A 16,711-nucleotide genomic window follows, 5' to 3' on the forward strand; every position below is an offset into this window, starting at 1 on the left:
GGAACGTCATGACTAATAAACCAGCGTGACTGATGACTGAGCCCGGGGGAACGCGAGTCAGCCAATGCATTGTATTAGCTGTGTGGGTGGGGTGAGAATTCTCGTGCACATCACCCTGGGAGGACCTTGCTCTGGTTTGCCATCTGCTGGTGCATGTGGGGGAGGACAACAGCAGTGGAGAATTATCTTATTGGCAGGCCTCTCCTATTGGATGAGATGTTTCCCCTCGCTGATTGGCCGCTGGCACATGCTGGTTAGAGCCGAGGGCCATGGCCGTTGTATGTAGCGGAGTGTGACCGGCCGCTATTGGTCAGTATGGAGGAAGCGGGTGGCTGCACCTCTCACCCCCGGGGCTGTGATGGGTGTTGTATGGGAGCGGGGAGCGGCCTGAGGGAAACTGTGCTGGAGATGGACTTCCAGAGAGGTGAGAGGTCACACAGGGCGGGCTGGGGAGAGGAAGAGTGTGGGAAGTTTCTCTCATGTATTCTAAGAATGCGCCAAACTCCTCATCCTGACTAGAAGTGGTACTGGAATGTCGCGCACACCGCGCCTCTCTTCCAATCACCCCAATACACTTCCATAAGGTCTGTGTGAGGAAGTTCTCCTGTCTGGGCACCTATAGAGAGTTGCTCATACTTGGCGCCTCTTTTACACTTCTCACATTCCAGTGTACAATAGGGTGACCAGACATCCCCGGTTTTGTCCCCAGATTGAGGACACTGTCCCCGGACCAAGTCTGTCCCGGTTTTGTTTCCGGATTGAGGACACTGTCCCCGGACCAAGTCTATCCCGGTTTTGTCCCCGGATTGAGCACACTGTCCCCGGACCAAGTCTGTCCCGGTTTTGTTTCCAGATTGAGGACACTGTCCCCGGACCAAGTCTGTCCCGGTTTTGTTTCCGGATTGAGGACACTGTCCCCGGACCAAGTCTATCCCGGTTTTGTCCCCGGATTGAGCACACTGTCCCCGGACCAAGTCTATCCCGGTTTTGTCCCCGGATTGAGCACACTGTCCCCGGACCAAGTCTATCCCGGTTTTGTCCCCGGATTGAGCACACTGTCCCCGGACCAAGTCTATCCCGGTTTTGTCCCCGGATTGAGGACACTGTCCCCGGACCAAGTCTATCCCGGTTTTGTCCCCGGATTGAGCACACTGTCCCCGGACCAAGTCTGTCCCGGTTTTGTTTCCAGATTGAGGACACTGTCCCCGGACCAAGTCTGTCCCGGTTTTGTTTCCGGATTGAGGACACTGTCCCCGGACCAAGTCTATCCCGGTTTTGTCCCCGGATTGAGCACACTGTCCCCGGACCAAGTCTATCCCGGTTTTGTCCCCAGATTGAGGACACTGTCCCCGGACCAAGTCTGTCCCGGTTTTGTTTCCGGATTGAGGACACTGTCCCCGGACCAAGTCTGTCCCGGTTTTGTTTCCGGATTGAGGACACTGTCCCCGGACCAAGTCTATCCCGGTTTTGTCCCCGGATTGAGCACACTGTCCCCGGACCAAGTCTATCCCGGTTTTGTCCCCGGATTGAGCACACTGTCCCCGGACCAAGTCTATCCCGGTTTTGTCCCCGGATTGAGCACACTGTCCCCGGACCAAGTCTATCCCGGTTTTGTCCCCGGATTGAGGACACTGTCCCCGGACCAAGTCTATCCCGGTTTTGTCCCCGGATTGAGCACACTGTCCCCGGACCAAGTCTGTCCCGGTTTTGTTTCCAGATTGAGGACACTGTCCCCGGACCAAGTCTGTCCCGGTTTTGTCCCGGATTGAGGGCACTGTCCCCGCACCAAGTCTGTCCCCGGATTGAGGACACTGTCCCCGGACCAAGTCTGTCCCGGTTTTGTCCCCGGATTGAGGACACTGTCCCGGGCCAAGTCTGTCCCCGGATTTGAACAGGGGCTGAGGTCATTTCAAAGCCAGTCAGTTCTGAATTACACACCTGCCGCACCTACTAGCTTAGGGGGGTATCTTTTTTCCATTAATGTGCCCCTTTCTGATGATCGTGTGTTGAGCGGAGGGAATATTCCTTCAGTTTCGGGTGCATGCCCTTTTAGCTCCGCTCACATGTTCTTCTGCCTTGGCCCAGTAGTAGTCGGGGCCCAGAGAGTGAGACTATAGAGGCTGCGAGGCGGGCGGCGACGGGCAGAGAGAGGCTGCGACGACGGGCAGAAGGGGCTGTGAGGCAGGCGGCGACGGGCAGAGAGGGGCTGTGAGGCAGGCGGCGTCGGGCAGAGAGGGGCTGTGAGGCAGGCGGCGACGGGCAGAGAGGGGCTGTGAGGCAGGGGGCGACGGGCAGAGAGAGGATGTGAGGTGGGCAGAGAGGGGCAGTGATGGGCAGAGAGAGACTGTGAGTCGACGGGCAGAGAGAGACTGTGAGGTGGGCGGAGAGGGGCTGTGAGGTGGGCGGAGAGGGGCTGTGAGGTGGGCGGTGATGGGCAGAGAGAGGCTGTGAGGTGGGTGGTGATGGGCAGAGAGAGGCTGTGAGGTGACGGGCAGAGAGAGGCTGTGAGGTGACGGGCAGAGAGAGGCTGTGAGGTGACGGGCAGAGAGAGGCTGTGAGGTGACGGGCAGAGAGAGGCTGTGAGGTGACGGGCAGAGAGAGGCTGTGAGGTGACGGGCAGAGAGAGGCTGTGAGGTGACGAGCAAAGAGAGGCTGTGAGGTGATGGGCGGCGACGGGCAGAGAGAGGCTGTGCGGCGACGGGCAGAGAGAGGCTGTGCGGCGACGGGCAGAGAGGCTGTGAGGCGACGGGCAGAGAGAGGCGGGGCGGCGACGGGCAGAGAGAGGCTGTCTCTCTGGCATAATAGATGGTTTTATAACTCACGGGCAGCAGGCACTCTGTCATAGTGTGTCACATGACATGGCTGCTGGGTGCTGATTTTGTTAACTTATTGGTCATAATATGTCATGTGGCAGAGCCATGATGGAGTGACCCCTGCCTGTGAGTTATCATAATGCTGATGATGTTAACCAGTTAATGATCTCCTGATAGTAGATTTACTGCTACAGGGCGGTCGCGCTGCGCAGGATCAAGTATATACATGACCCCGCATTTCTGTGTATGGGAGCCAATCAGCGTGTCCTGTGGACTCGATGTCCCCCGGGACCCGCTGATCGTTATGTACATAGGCAGAACAGTAGCAGATTGCCGTTCTGTCAGTATGGAAGACATTGATCCTGTGTTCCTGCAAAGCAGGTACAGGGATCTATGCCTTCCCTTAGTAAAGGCACCTCCCCCACAGTGAGAAAAAAACTTGTTAGGCACACATTTAACCCTTTGATTGCCCTAAATGTTACCCCCTTCCCAGCTAGTGTCATTAGTACAGTGACAGTGCATATTTTTAGCACTGATCACTGTACTAGTGTCACTGGTTCCCGCAAAGTGTCACTTAGTGTCCGATTTGTCCTCCACAATATCGCAGTCCAGCTATGAGTCGCTGATTGCCGCCATTACTAGTAAAAAAAAAAATGTCCCCGGATTTCATTTAAAAAATCTGGTCACCTTAATGTACAAGGGCCACATGTTACACCGACCACCGGTCCTCGTCACACCAAAAGTGTCCTAAATGCTTCATCAATGCATTACTGAGCGAGATTACCACCAGAAAAGTACCGCGGCATCTTTGTTTCCCCCAGTGTGTCCTCACTGCATGGTGGCACTACCACTGTATGACCAGGTGCTGGGAGCCTGGACCAGGGCACTGGGGGACATTGGGTGCCTGGACTGGGGGCACTCGGAGTCTGGACCGGGCTACTGGGGGCACTGGGAGCTTGGATGACCGGGATCTGGGCCACTGGGAGCCTGGACCGGGCTTTGGGTGCCCCAAGGGGAGTAGTAATATGGTGCCACGGCGAAGCGCGAAAGAAAATTCAGAGCACAGGTAAGTAAAATGGGGGGGGGATTGGTGGGGGTCCAGTCACTGCAAGGTGTTTTTTCACCTTAATGCATTAAGGTGAAAAAAAAAACGCAATGGTTTACAACCCCTTAAGCTCTATTTGTATGGGGAAGAAACAAATTAATGTAATTTGTGTACAGTGTGTAGCATGACCATGCGCAGTGCTGAATAGCAAAAAATGGTCTGGTAATGAAGGGGGTAAAACCTTCTAAAGGGGGGGGGGGGAGTCCGATCCAGAGAAATAATTGAAACTACTGACTAAAGTGATGTGGGGGTCAGCTTTATTTTTTTTTTTTTTTCCAAGGTGTAATTTTTTTTTACTGATCTTCTAAACAAAATGAACTGATTCTGATTTCCTTTCCGTAATAATAAACTTAAACTGTCATTATTACAGGAATTTGGTCTGCTGCTCTGGATGGAGACCTGAACCGTGTCCAGCGCTTTATTCAGAAGGGAACAGATCCTAACCTGACTGATCACTTTGGCTACACAGCACTGGTGAGCCCCGTGTATTTATCTTCCACTGGGTTGCATGTTTGGAATTGCAGCTTTTGCAGTAACTGTGGAATAAAATGACTCCTGTACCATTCCGCATTTGATAAAGGACTGGATGCAAACCTCTAAAGGCGGTGTATTGATTTACTGTCTTTGCATCTGCCGATTGTTATTTAACCACTTGCCGACCGCCCACCTGCGGCAGGTTGGCTCGGCTGCGCGAAATCACGTAATATAACTTGATGTTGCTCTACGGCCACTAGGGGCGCGCGCGTGCACCCTGCTCGCCCCTGGTGCTAATGCGAGTGCGCGATCGCTGGAGACAGAGCGGGAACTGTGTGTGTGTAAACGCACAGCTCCCGGTTCTTTCAGGGGGAGAAATGACTGATCGTATGTTCATACAATGTATGAACAGCGATCTGTCATTTCCCCAAGTCAGTCCCACCCCCCTTAGTTAGAACACACTTTAGGGAACATAATTAACCCCTTGATCGCCCCCTAGTGTTAACCCCTTTTCTGCCAGTGAAATGTTTACAGTAATCAATGCATTTTTATAACACTGATCGCTATAAAAATGCCAATGGTCCCAAAAATTTGGCAAAAGTGTCTGATGTTTCTGCCATAAGGTCGCAGTACCGATAAAAATTGCAGATCGCCGCCATTACTAGTAAAAAAAAAAAAATATTAATAAAAATGCCATAAAACGATCCCCTATTTTGTAGACGCTATAACTTTTGCGCAAACCAATCAATAAACGCTTATTGCGCTAGAAGAATACGTATCGGCATAAACTGAGGAAAAAAATCTTATTTTTTTTATATATTTTTGGGGGATATTTATTATAGCAAAAAGTAAAAAATATTCATTTTTTTTTTCAAAATTGTCGCTCTATTTTTGTTTATAGCGCAAAAAATAAAAACCGCAGAGGTGATCAAATACCACCAAAAGAAAGCTCTATTTGTGGGGAAAAAAAGGACGTAAATTTTTGTTTGGGAGCCACATCGCACGACTGCTCAATTGCCAGTTAAAGCGACGCAGTGGCGAATCGCAAAAAGTGGCCAGTCATTGAACAGCAAAATGGTTCTGAAGTGGTTAATTGCCTTTATTTATAAGGGTTTCTGCAGGCTATGTACAATATCTGTGGGTTGCCATAGAGGGCCTGTAGAAGTTGGTGAAGCTGCCTCCTGCTTATGCAGCACCATGTACAGCTTATTATAACCCGTCTAGTGTATACAGAACAAGAGCACAGAATGTCAGAATATATCTGATCAGAGGTCTGTTTGTATTGCACTGGATTTTTTTTTTTCGTGGTCTTTTGTTCCACTTTAACCACTTAAGACCCAGACCAAAATCCCGCAAAAGGACCCGGCCAGGTTTTGTGATTCAGAACTGCGTCGCTTTAACAGACAATTGCACGGTCGTGGAACGTGGCTCCCAAACAACATTGGCGTCCTTTTTTCCCCACAAATAGAGCTTTCTTTTGGTCGTATTTGATCACCTCTGCAGGGTTTTTTTTTTTTTTTTGCGCTATAAACAAAAATACAGCTACCATTTTGAAAAAAAAAGTCAATATTTTTTACTTTTTGCTATAATAAATAGCCCCCAAAAATATATAAAAAAACATATTTTTCCTCAGTTTAGGCCGATACGTATTCTTCTACCTATTTTTGGTAAAAAAAAAATCGCAATAAGCGTTTATCGGTTGGTTTGCGCAACATTTATAGCGTTTACAAAATAGGGGATAGTTTTATTGCATTTTTATTAATAATATTTTTTTTTTTACTACTTATGGCGGCGATCAGCGTTTTTTTTTTTTTTTTTTTTTGTGAGACTGCGACATTATGGCGGACACTTCGGACAATTTTGACACATTTTTGGGACCATTGTCGTTTTCACAGCAAAAAATGCATTTAAATGCATTGTTTATTGTGAAAATGACAGTTGCAGTTTGGGAGTTAACCACAGGGGGCGCTGTTGGGGTTATGTGTTCCCTGAAATGTGTTTACAACTGTAGGGGGGTGTGGCTGTAGGTGTGACGTCATCGATTGTGTCCCCCTATAAAAGGGATGACACGATCGATGACGGAGCCACAGTGAAGAACGGGGAAGCCGTGTTTACACACGGCTCTCCCCGTTCTTCAGCTCCGGGGACCGATCGCGGGACTCCAGCGGCGATTGGGTCCGCGGTCACGGAGACCCCGCGGCTGTGCCTTTAGGACAACATACCTATACGTTTATGTGCCCAGCCGCGACAAGGTGGCTCTCCTGTGCAGGATCATGTACTGGTACGTGATCCTACGCTTTCAGGGTGACCCGCTCCTGCTGTGATTGGACAGAGTGGGTCCAGGGGACTTTGTCTGCTGGGACAGAAGCAGAACGGTGGCCTGCCTATGTAAACAAGGCAGACTGCCATTCTGTCAGTAGGGAAGGTAGTGGTGTATATAACCCTGGACATAGCACACCACTATCAAAAGGAAACCTCTAAATTTTGTTGGAGGGGCTGTTCGGAACCGGGAACTATGTCGCACTTATGGTGGTCATGCCCAAAAATTAAAATGTATTGGAACAAAGTGATATTAGTAATAGAGGAAATTACTGGAATTAAAATACCAGAGGAGCCGTGGGTATGCCTGTTTCATTGGGCCAAAATGCCTAGTACATGAGAACCTTACTTCCCCATTTCCTAAATGCAGGGAAAAGTTTGATTCTTAGACAGTGGAAGGATCCCAAGAGCCCTACGGTGAGGAATTGGCTATGTAAAATAAATAATATTTATTATACGGAATACCTAAGGTTTATTGGGGAGGTAGGAGAAGTGGGTACAAACTGAAATGGCAAGACTGGCTAAAATATAAGCAGACACAGAGATTAGCAGAAAGGATGGTATAGAGCAGGAAGGATGATGGGTAAAGGGCAACATGACATGACATGAGATGGTTGGTCGGAGAGAAGAGGGTGGGTAGGATGGGGGGGGGGTATGGGTAGGTTTAGGGATGGGTTTTTGTAAAACGGGAAATTTAAGTATTGTTGTATAAATTGGGCCGGTACAGACTATTCAACTGCGATTGAAATATTGTATGTACTTTATATTCAATAAAGAGATGAAAAAAAGATTATATTTAAAAAAATAATTCAATAGGCTAAACCTGTTGGCACTGTATTTAAAACTACTTTTTTTCCCCAGCACTATTGCTCTCGAAATGGCCATTTGCCTGTATGTAGCTTTCTTTTGAGTGTTGGAGCTGACTGCAATGCTCAGACACATGGAGGCAGCACAGCTCTACACCGAGCAGCATACTGTGGTCACCTTCCCGTGGTTCAGCTATTACTGAAATATGGAGCAGACCCCTTCAAGAAAGACTCAGATGGAAGGACTGTTCTCCACAAGGTAAATGTAGCAGAAACTCTATGAAACCGTAGCAGAGTGTGAACTGTTGTAAAAGAGTGCATAAGAATCCTTTAGTAGATCTTAATTATAGAAAAATAAAAGTAATGCGCTTGCACACTAAAATCTTCTTCACACAGAAACCATATCCGATAAGGTAACATGTAACCTAGGAGTCAGCACGAGACCATTATGGGTGTCTTGCTTGAGTGGAGCTGAGAGTCCAGTGTGTGGAATGCAATCACTTCTCCCATGATCTTCTACTTCCTTCTTTAGGCTCCATTCACACAAGCATGACTGGTCTAAAGACTAAAGTCACAACTATTTTGAAAAGGTGCACTACAATACCTTTTGGTGCAACGTAGGTCCATTGAGTGTAAAGAAGTCGACTCAAAGTCGCACTGGGATAGTATGAATGGAGCCTTCCTTTCTCCTCTATTACTAAATGTGCCGTTTCCAGGATGCTATCTCTATTCTGTTTTAGGGAAGCTCCTCTCCAGCCTAAGGCCTCATTTACACTGCTGCTGGTAAACGAACGTTTAGGAGCAATTGGTCATTTTTTTCCAACTGCTCCTGAACGTTCCTCTTATCTTATCAGTACATGTACACAGGGTCGTTTATAGGTAATTTCTAGGCAGCAGAGTTTCGAAGAAAAAAAAAATGGGTTCAGAAACTGAGTTTAGAGGCATTTCAAGCACTAAACGTGGTAATGCGCGTTTAGCCACATTTACCTTGCAGGCGTTTTTAAATTTTTGGCTATTTAGAAAAAAAATAGAAGGTTAACGCAAACGCGGCATGTAAATGCAGCAAAACTAACGTTTTAAATGTGGGTTACTATCTATCAAGTTAAATCTTTCAGGAGAGGTTGTAAAAACGTCCTGTGTACATGAAGCCAAACAATAGCTTGCTAGGTGATACAGAGAGTGAACAGCAATTGGCAGCAACTGATCTGTCTCTCTCGAACAATTGGTAGGGGAAGCAATATACTGGGGGTCATTTTGCTAAAGGCAAATCCACTTTGCACTACAAGTGCACTTGTACGTGCTGTCGCTGTAGACCGCTATAGATCTGAGGGGAAGATCTGAAATGAGGGGAAGCTCTGCTGATTTTATCCAATCATGTGCAAGCTAAAATGCTGTTTTTTATTTTCCTTAAATGTCCAGCACAGATCTACAGCGACTGTGTCTTAACTGATCCGACACAAGTCTGTCTGACTTCGAAAAAGGTTTCTGCACTAATTTGGTCCAACTTTGAGCCCATTGAATCTCCTTCAAGTCGGGTCATTGTCCTAACTGATTCGACTATGGCATGCTCTGATCTTGAAGGGGAACCCCGCGACAATTTTTAAAAAACAACCCAGCATTGAGTGAACCACAGGCAGGTGATATGAGATGCGGGGAACCTGCACTGGAATCGCTCTGGTTCCCGCATCTCATATATGTGAACCTGGACTGTTCCTATAAGAAAATCGGCAAACATTTTCATCCAAAGAATGTTCGTATAGTTTGTGCACAACTTTTGACAGCCAATTCGAATTTAAGTACAAAAATTCTTAAAGGGAATAACGCGAAAAATGTTCGGGAACAGAACGAACAATTTTCGTTTTAATGTATAACGTTTTCGTACAAGAAAAATCTGAAAACAAAGTCTGCGCATGATCAGAAACAATAAACAACTAGAAAAACCTTTTTGTTGTGCATCGTACAAATCTTCTTTCATTTTCCAACTTGCTGTGAAACATCGAGAAAAATCAGAAAAATGTTTGCCCGATTTTCTTATTGTGCATACCCCCCTTTACAGTAAATGAAGCCAACCATATCCCTAAATTTGTATTTTTAATATATACTCTACTTTTTTCCATGCTGAAAGCTAATGATTTTACATCATAATAATATTGTGCCTCACACAAGCTGAATCTTCAACCGACTGTCAGGTGCAGGCTCCGGCATCTTAAGTAAGGGGAACCGACAGTGAAGCCTTCCAGCTGTACAGATGGTTTGCTACTGGGCATGCGGGGGCCGCACTGCGCTTTGTGAATGGTCTCGCAGTTTTCTGGGACCTGTGATATGTTGCAAAAAGCTGCAGGCGGAAGGAGGGGGGACCAAACTTCCACATAGATTGCCACAGTGATCTGTCTGGAAGTGGGTACTTGTCAAAACCAGGTACCCGGACCTGCTTCTCCCCCAAAAAAATTGCCAAATTTGGCCTTTACAGTAAATGAAGCTAACCATATCGCTAAATTATTTATTTTTAATATATACTCTGTACTTTTTTCCATGCTGAAAGCTAATGGTTTTACATCATCACATTGTGCCAATCTCCCAGTTGCTCAAAATCCGAAAATGTTATTGTTTTGTCCATGACTAATTATATGGAACAGTTACCAAATTATCCACATAAAATGTTTTTATATACAGTACATGCTTTTAATTTGGCAGTTATTTTACTAGTGAGACTCAGCAAGTCCTCACAGTAGATGAATAGATTTGAGATGTTCTCCCTTTGAATCTGTGAGATCCTGAATCTTGACGTCATTCTTAATTTCCTTATATTTGTTGTTTGCCCAACAGGCAGCAGAAGGAGGTCAACAGGAGATGTGCCATTTCCTCCTTCATCACTGTAAAGGGATCAGTGATATACAAGACTGTAGAGGCCAAACTGCTGCAGATTTGGCACCATCCAAGGCAGCTGATGTTTTCTCTATATAAATTTTAAATGTCATCAAGTAAGTTTCATGTCGGTGGAAGTCTCATACAGTGCCTCATGCCTTTGGTCATGCGCTTCAGTGTGACCAGTTCTCCAGTATGTTTGCTTTAAATATAAAATGAAGAGAAAGAAGAACCACTGAAGTAAATGAAAATGTGAGTCAAATGCATTTTTCATAGGTTTTCCATGCATGTAAATGCAGAACTCTAAATGATGTGGGATGCTGGCCTTTCTAGTGAGCTGAGCACCCATGTACAGCACAGAGACAAGTTTGTTCTTCACAGGCATAATTCAAGATGTCTAGCATTCTTTAAGGAGGTAAAGGTGTTTCCTAGTTATTGGAACCCAGTGAAGCATCATAGTCCTTCTCCAACATAAAAGAATGACACTCAATCAAGAATTTGGTTCAAGATTGATGCACATGTAATCACAGATTTAGATCAACTTTCATGTGGTCTGTTAAGTTTACATGATAATACAGAAGTAGAAAAAGGCCTTTTAAAACCAAAAAATCAAAAATACATTTCAGAACTCGTGTAAAAATGCATGCATGCACTTTAAAGGAATATTAAAAAAAGAAAAAAGGCCTAAGTTTGTATGCAAATGATTTTTAGAAACTTTTTAATGCAAGTTTTTATCTAGTTTTATTATTGCTGTCCAGCAGTCATGTTTGCAGTCTCTCTTTCTCTCTCTGGTAAGGTCTAGAAGTTCTAAGCATTCTCCAATTTGCTACAGAAGCAATCAGATTTTAACTCTAAGGCCCCTTTCACATTGGGACGTTTTTCATGCGGTACAGCGCTAAAAATAGCGCTGCTATACCGCATGAAAAATCATGCCCTGTACTCTTCAATGTGAAAGCCCGAAGGCTTTCACATTGAAGCGATGCGCTAGCAGGAACGCTCCAAAAGTCCTGCTAGCCGCATCTTTACCGCGGTATAGGAGCGGTGTGTTCACCGCTCCTATACCACGCCTTCCCATTGAAATCAATGGGAAAGCGCGGTAATACCGCCGCAACACGGGCAGTATTAACCCTTTTTCGGCCGCTAGCGGGGGTTAAAACCTCACCGCTAGCGCCCGAATATCGCGGTAAACACGATGTCACCGCGGCTGATGCTTCAGTGTGAAGCCAGCCTAACACTAAGTTCACTATATGGACCACTTATGTATTTGTACATGTTTATCATATGCCCCCTTATTCTCCTCAAGAGTGAATAAATTCAGTTCCTCTAATCTTTCCCTTACAGCTGAGCTCCTCCATGCCTATTATCAGTTTGATTGCCCTTCTCTGTACTTTCTCCAGTTCCCCGTTTATCCTTTTTTGAGAATTGGTGCCCAAAACTGAACTGCATATTCCAGATGAGGTCTTACTAATGATTTGACTTTCTCTCTCTCCATACAAGAAAGGGCTTGGCATTGCATGCCATTATTGAACTTCTGATCTACCAAAACCACCAGATCCTTCTCCACCTATGAATTCCCCCAGTTGTACTCCCCTTAGTATGTATGCTGCATGCATAATCTTAGCCCCCAAGTGCAAAATCCGGTCGCAATTGTGACCTGGCGCCCGCCGGTAATTGAGGCCGCCGCGATCGTGCGGCGGGGGCGCATGGAGGCACAGGATCCTGTGTCTCCGTGCGCGCCCACGACAGCTGGTAATTGAGGCCGCGGCTTTGCAGCCTTGTGAAGGCCCAAGCTTACTTCTGTGACCTGGCGCCATCTGGTGGTGGCCGTTGGCATTACAAGTAAAACAGCAGTTCTTAAAGTGTTTTTTCACTGCCATCTCCTTCCCTCTAATTAGAACCCCCAAACATTATATATATATATTTTTTTATTCTAACACCCTAGAGAATAAAATGGCGATCGTTGAAATACTTTTCTGTCACACCGTATTTGCGCAGCGGTCTTACAAGCGCACTTTTTTGGGGGAAAAAATACACTTTTTTTTAATTAAAAAAATAAGACAACAGTAAAGTTACCCCAATTTTTTTTTATATTGTGAAAGACAATGTTACGCCGAGTAAATTTATACCCAACATGTCACGCTTAAAAATTGCGTCCGCTCGTGGAATGCCGTCAAACTTTTACCCTTTAAAATCTCCATAGGCGACGTTTAAAAAATTCTACAGGTTACATGTTTTGAGTTACAAAGAAGGTTTAGGGCTAGAATTATTGCTCTCGCTCCAACGATCGCGGCGATACCGCACATGTGTGGTTTGAATACCGTTTACATATGCGGGCGCCACTCAGGTATGTGTTCGCTTCTGCGCGCAAGCTTGGCAGGACGGGGGCGCGTTTTCTGGCTCCTAACTTTTTTAGCTGGCTCCTAGATTCCAAGCAAATTTGTCAAACCCTGCCAAAGTGAATAACCTCATTTGCCACTTGGTTACCCAATTAGAGGTCAGCTTGTAAATTGGAGACATCCTGTAAGGATGTTATTCCACTGCATAGCTTGGTGTCCTCTGCAAAGACAGAAATTTTACTTTTAATCACAGACCCTATATCTTTTATGAAGATATTAAAAAAGTAAGGGTCCCTTGGGGTACACCACCGATAACCTTAGACTATTCAGAGTAAGAATCATTAACCGCTACTCTCTAAATTCTGTCTTTTAGCCAGTTTTCTATCCATTTACAAATTGATATTTCCAAGCCTGTTTACTCTACTTTACGCATGAGCCGTGTGTGGGGATTCTGGGGAACTGCGTCAAACGCTTTTGAAAAAAACAGGTATAGCATGTCTACAGCCACCCCTCTGTCCAAGGTTTAACTTGCCGCCTCATAAAAAGAAATCAGGTTTGTTTGACAACTTCTGTCTTTCATGAATCAATGCTGTCTGTTGCTTAAAATATTTTTTTCAAGCAAGAACTCATCTATGTGGTCTTTTATTAACCACTTAAGACCCGGACCAAAATGCAGCTAAAGGACCCGGCCAGGTTTTGCGATTCTGCGCTGCGTCGCTTTAACAGACAATTGCGCCTGTCGTGTGCCGTGGCTCCCAAACAAAATTGGCGTCCTTTTTTTCCCACAAATAGAGCTTTCTTTTGGTGGTATTTGATCACCTCTGCGGTTTTTATTTTTTGCGCTATAAACAAAAATAGAGCGAAAATTTTGGAAAAAATGCAATATTTTTTACTTTTTGCTATAATAAATATCACCCAAAAATATATATTAAAAAAAAAAAAATTCCCTCAGTTTAGGCTGATACGTATTCTTCTACATATTTTTGGTAAAAAAAAAAAATCACAAAAAGCGTTTATCGGTTGGTTTGCGCAAAAATTATAGCGTTTACAAAATAGGGGATAGTTTTATTGCATTTTTATAAAAAAAAATTACTACTAATGGCGGCGATCAGCGATTTTTTTTTTTTTTTTTTTTTTTTTTTTTTTTTTTTTTTCCCGTGACTTGCGACATTATGGCGGACACTTCGGACAATTTTGACACATTTTTGGGACCATTGTCATTTTCACAGCAAAAGATGCATTTAAAATGCATTGTTTACTGTGAAAATGACAATTGCAGTTTGGGAGTTAACCACAAGGGGGCGCTGATGGGGTTATGTGTGACCTCATGTGTGTTTACAACTGTAGGGGGGTGTGGCTGTAGGTGTGACGTCATCGGTTGTGTATCCCTATAAAAGGGATCACACGATCGATGACGCCGCCACAGTGAAGAACGGGGAAGCTGTGTTTACACACGGCTCTCCCTGTTCTTCAGCTCCGGGGAACGATCGCGGGACTCCAGCGGCGATCAGGTCCCGAAGCTTCGGACCGGGTCGTGGGCGCGCGACCGGGTACTAGCACAAGACGTGCCTGTGCCCAGCCGTGCCATTCTGCCGACGTAAATGTGCAGGAGGCGGTCCTTAAGTGGTTAAACTCTCCAGTATCTTCCCATCTATAGAAGTTAAACTAACAGGTCTATAGTTACTTGGTAAAGAATTTGATTTTAAATATGGGCACCACATTGGCCCTGCGCCAATCCAGTGTTACCATTCCAGTCATTAACGAGTCCCTAAATATTGAAGTAAGTATTTAATACATTTGCCTTCTCTTTGTCCCCAGTCACCCGCTCTAGATTATACCTCACCTTTTTTGGGGGGGTTGTCCTATCTTTTGAAATCTGTCATTTGTTTTGAATTGTTGCTTCCTTGATTTCCTTTTTACATATTTTGTTATATTATTTGTAAAATGTAAACAATGATTGCGTTCCTGCATTTTTTTTTTTTTTTTACGCTTTTTTTTTTTTATTTATTATTTATAGCCATTTTATCTTTGTCCCTGAGCCATATAGGTTTTATTTTTAGCCTTTTAAACGTATTGCCCATGGGAATATACTTTGCAGTGAGTTTACATACAGTCACTTTGAAGTTGTGTCCATTGATACCAATATTCCCTCCCAGTCCAAGTCCTGGAGAGGGCTCAGATAGACTCCTAGGAATGACTGACACTTCTCTCATGAGGGTTCTGGGGAGGATGGTAGTCTCTTTCAAAGTTTCATTCCAGACTCCTCCTAACAGATTGTCTTGGTGGTATGGGACATGAGATTGCAATCGCTGGATTCCCAGATGTCACTAAACCCCAGTATGAGACTATCTGGACTGGCAGACCTCTACACAGATTGTAAAATTGACCCTCCCTTGGTCCTGGAGGCCCCTAACAATGGATGCTGGGCTGGGGAGGTGTTCTGGGCCATCTCTTGATCCAGGATACCTGGTCCCTGCAGGAGCAATCATTGTTTGATATCATGGAATTAAAGCCGATTTGCCTTGCTGATTTATTATTTAGTGTTGAAGGGCTTTCCTTTTGGAGGTTTCAGTTGGACTACACAATGGTGTACATAAATCTTCAAAGGGGTACTATAAGTATTGTGGCCCTTGAGGAACTGGACCACATTGCTGTCTTGGATGGAACTCCATGTATCCACTCTTGTCTGTGGTATACATTCTAAACATGAACATTTTTCTCAGCTGCCAACAACTGTCTCTGGGGGAGTAGATGCGCCACCCAGGCGTGTTTGAGGAGATCTGTCAATGATAGGGAACCCCTACGTGTAGATCTTCTGGTATTCAGATTCAATGCAAAGGTGGACATGGTTTTCATCAGGACCATAAATCCTCAATTGTTCACAGTGATTGCTCTGGTGACACTTTGGGACCAGTTCTCCCAACTCTTCACTGTTATAGCTCCGATCTTTTTCTACTTCACAGACTCAAGTGGAATTCCAGTGATTTTATGGCTGCTCTACCCCAATAAGGTGGTCTCTTCATTGCATCTCAGCGAGGACATTTGGGTTAGTCTTTTTGTCCTAAGCCACAGACAAGGCTCTTTTACACCTTGGAAGTGGTTCCTGTTGTCAGGTATTACCTTAGGTAGACTGCTGCTTGGCAGTCAGATTGAAGGGCGACACAGCTTCCAGAACGAATATTTTTTTGTTGGCTCAGTTAGCTTATGGCTTAAAAGGAAAGCTCCATCTTTTTCATTGACCGTTCATGTGACTAGGCATGTCTGTGCTTTTGGGATATTCATCATCCGTCTTCAAAGTTGAAGTTTGTAAAGCCACGACTTGGAAAACATGGTAAGAGTATGCACCAAAGACCAAATGGATGTTAAGTCTACCCTTTTGGCAGCGTGTTTTGCAGGCTACCATATGAAGTTTTAACCTGTTTGGTTATGTGGGGCCTGTTGCCCTCCCCCATGTTCGGTGTTTTGGGACGTCCCTGTTCCTAATTGTGGATAGAAAGATGCGCTTTGTCGCATCATGTACAATAAACAAACTGGCATTTTTGGTGCATCACGGTACAGAGACCCTGTACCCCCCTATAATTTTTTGCCTTGCCTATTTGGAGGGGCTTCCTGTCTTTTTTTTTTTTTTTTTTTTTTTGCCAATGATCAAATTATTTTTGAAGGGGTCAGCAGACACCTCCTATCTGTAATGAATATAAAGACTCTGTGTCCCGTGATATAATTTAAGGAAAAGATTTTCTAAGCAAACCAAAAATCCCATTTATTTTTTATCATCTTCTTTCATTACTGACAGAGCTGGCCAATCGGCACCTGTCACAGAGGGGCATCCATTCTCCAGGTAAGCTACTACTCCAGTAACTTATACTTTATTGAGGACTTTACTTTTAATTTTGCAGAAGTGAAAGAAAGGTAAAAGTATGTGCTACTAGGGAAGGCCAAATTAAAGTAAGCCTGTTGCTTTGTCCCATGTGGGCAAGCACAACTTCACTTCAA

The 16,711-nt window shown here is 45.0% G+C and overlaps 1 protein-coding gene across 1 annotated transcript; it reads left to right on the forward strand.

Annotated features, from left to right (window-relative positions):
* The first annotated feature begins 1 nt into the window (after position 1).
* Positions 2 to 10,622, forward strand: ANKRD39 (ankyrin repeat domain 39). Its single transcript, XM_040345950.1, has 4 exons — positions 2 to 424; positions 4,289 to 4,392; positions 7,573 to 7,776; positions 10,344 to 10,622. Exons 1-4 carry the CDS (start codon positions 316 to 318, stop codon positions 10,479 to 10,481), a joined length of 555 nt encoding a protein of 184 aa, XP_040201884.1. The 5' UTR covers positions 2 to 315; the 3' UTR covers positions 10,482 to 10,622.
* Positions 10,623 to 16,711: the final 6,089 nt, after the last annotated feature.

This window comes from Rana temporaria, chromosome 3 (assembly GCF_905171775.1).
Source record: "Rana temporaria chromosome 3, aRanTem1.1, whole genome shotgun sequence".
NCBI lineage: Eukaryota > Metazoa > Chordata > Amphibia > Anura > Ranidae > Rana > Rana temporaria.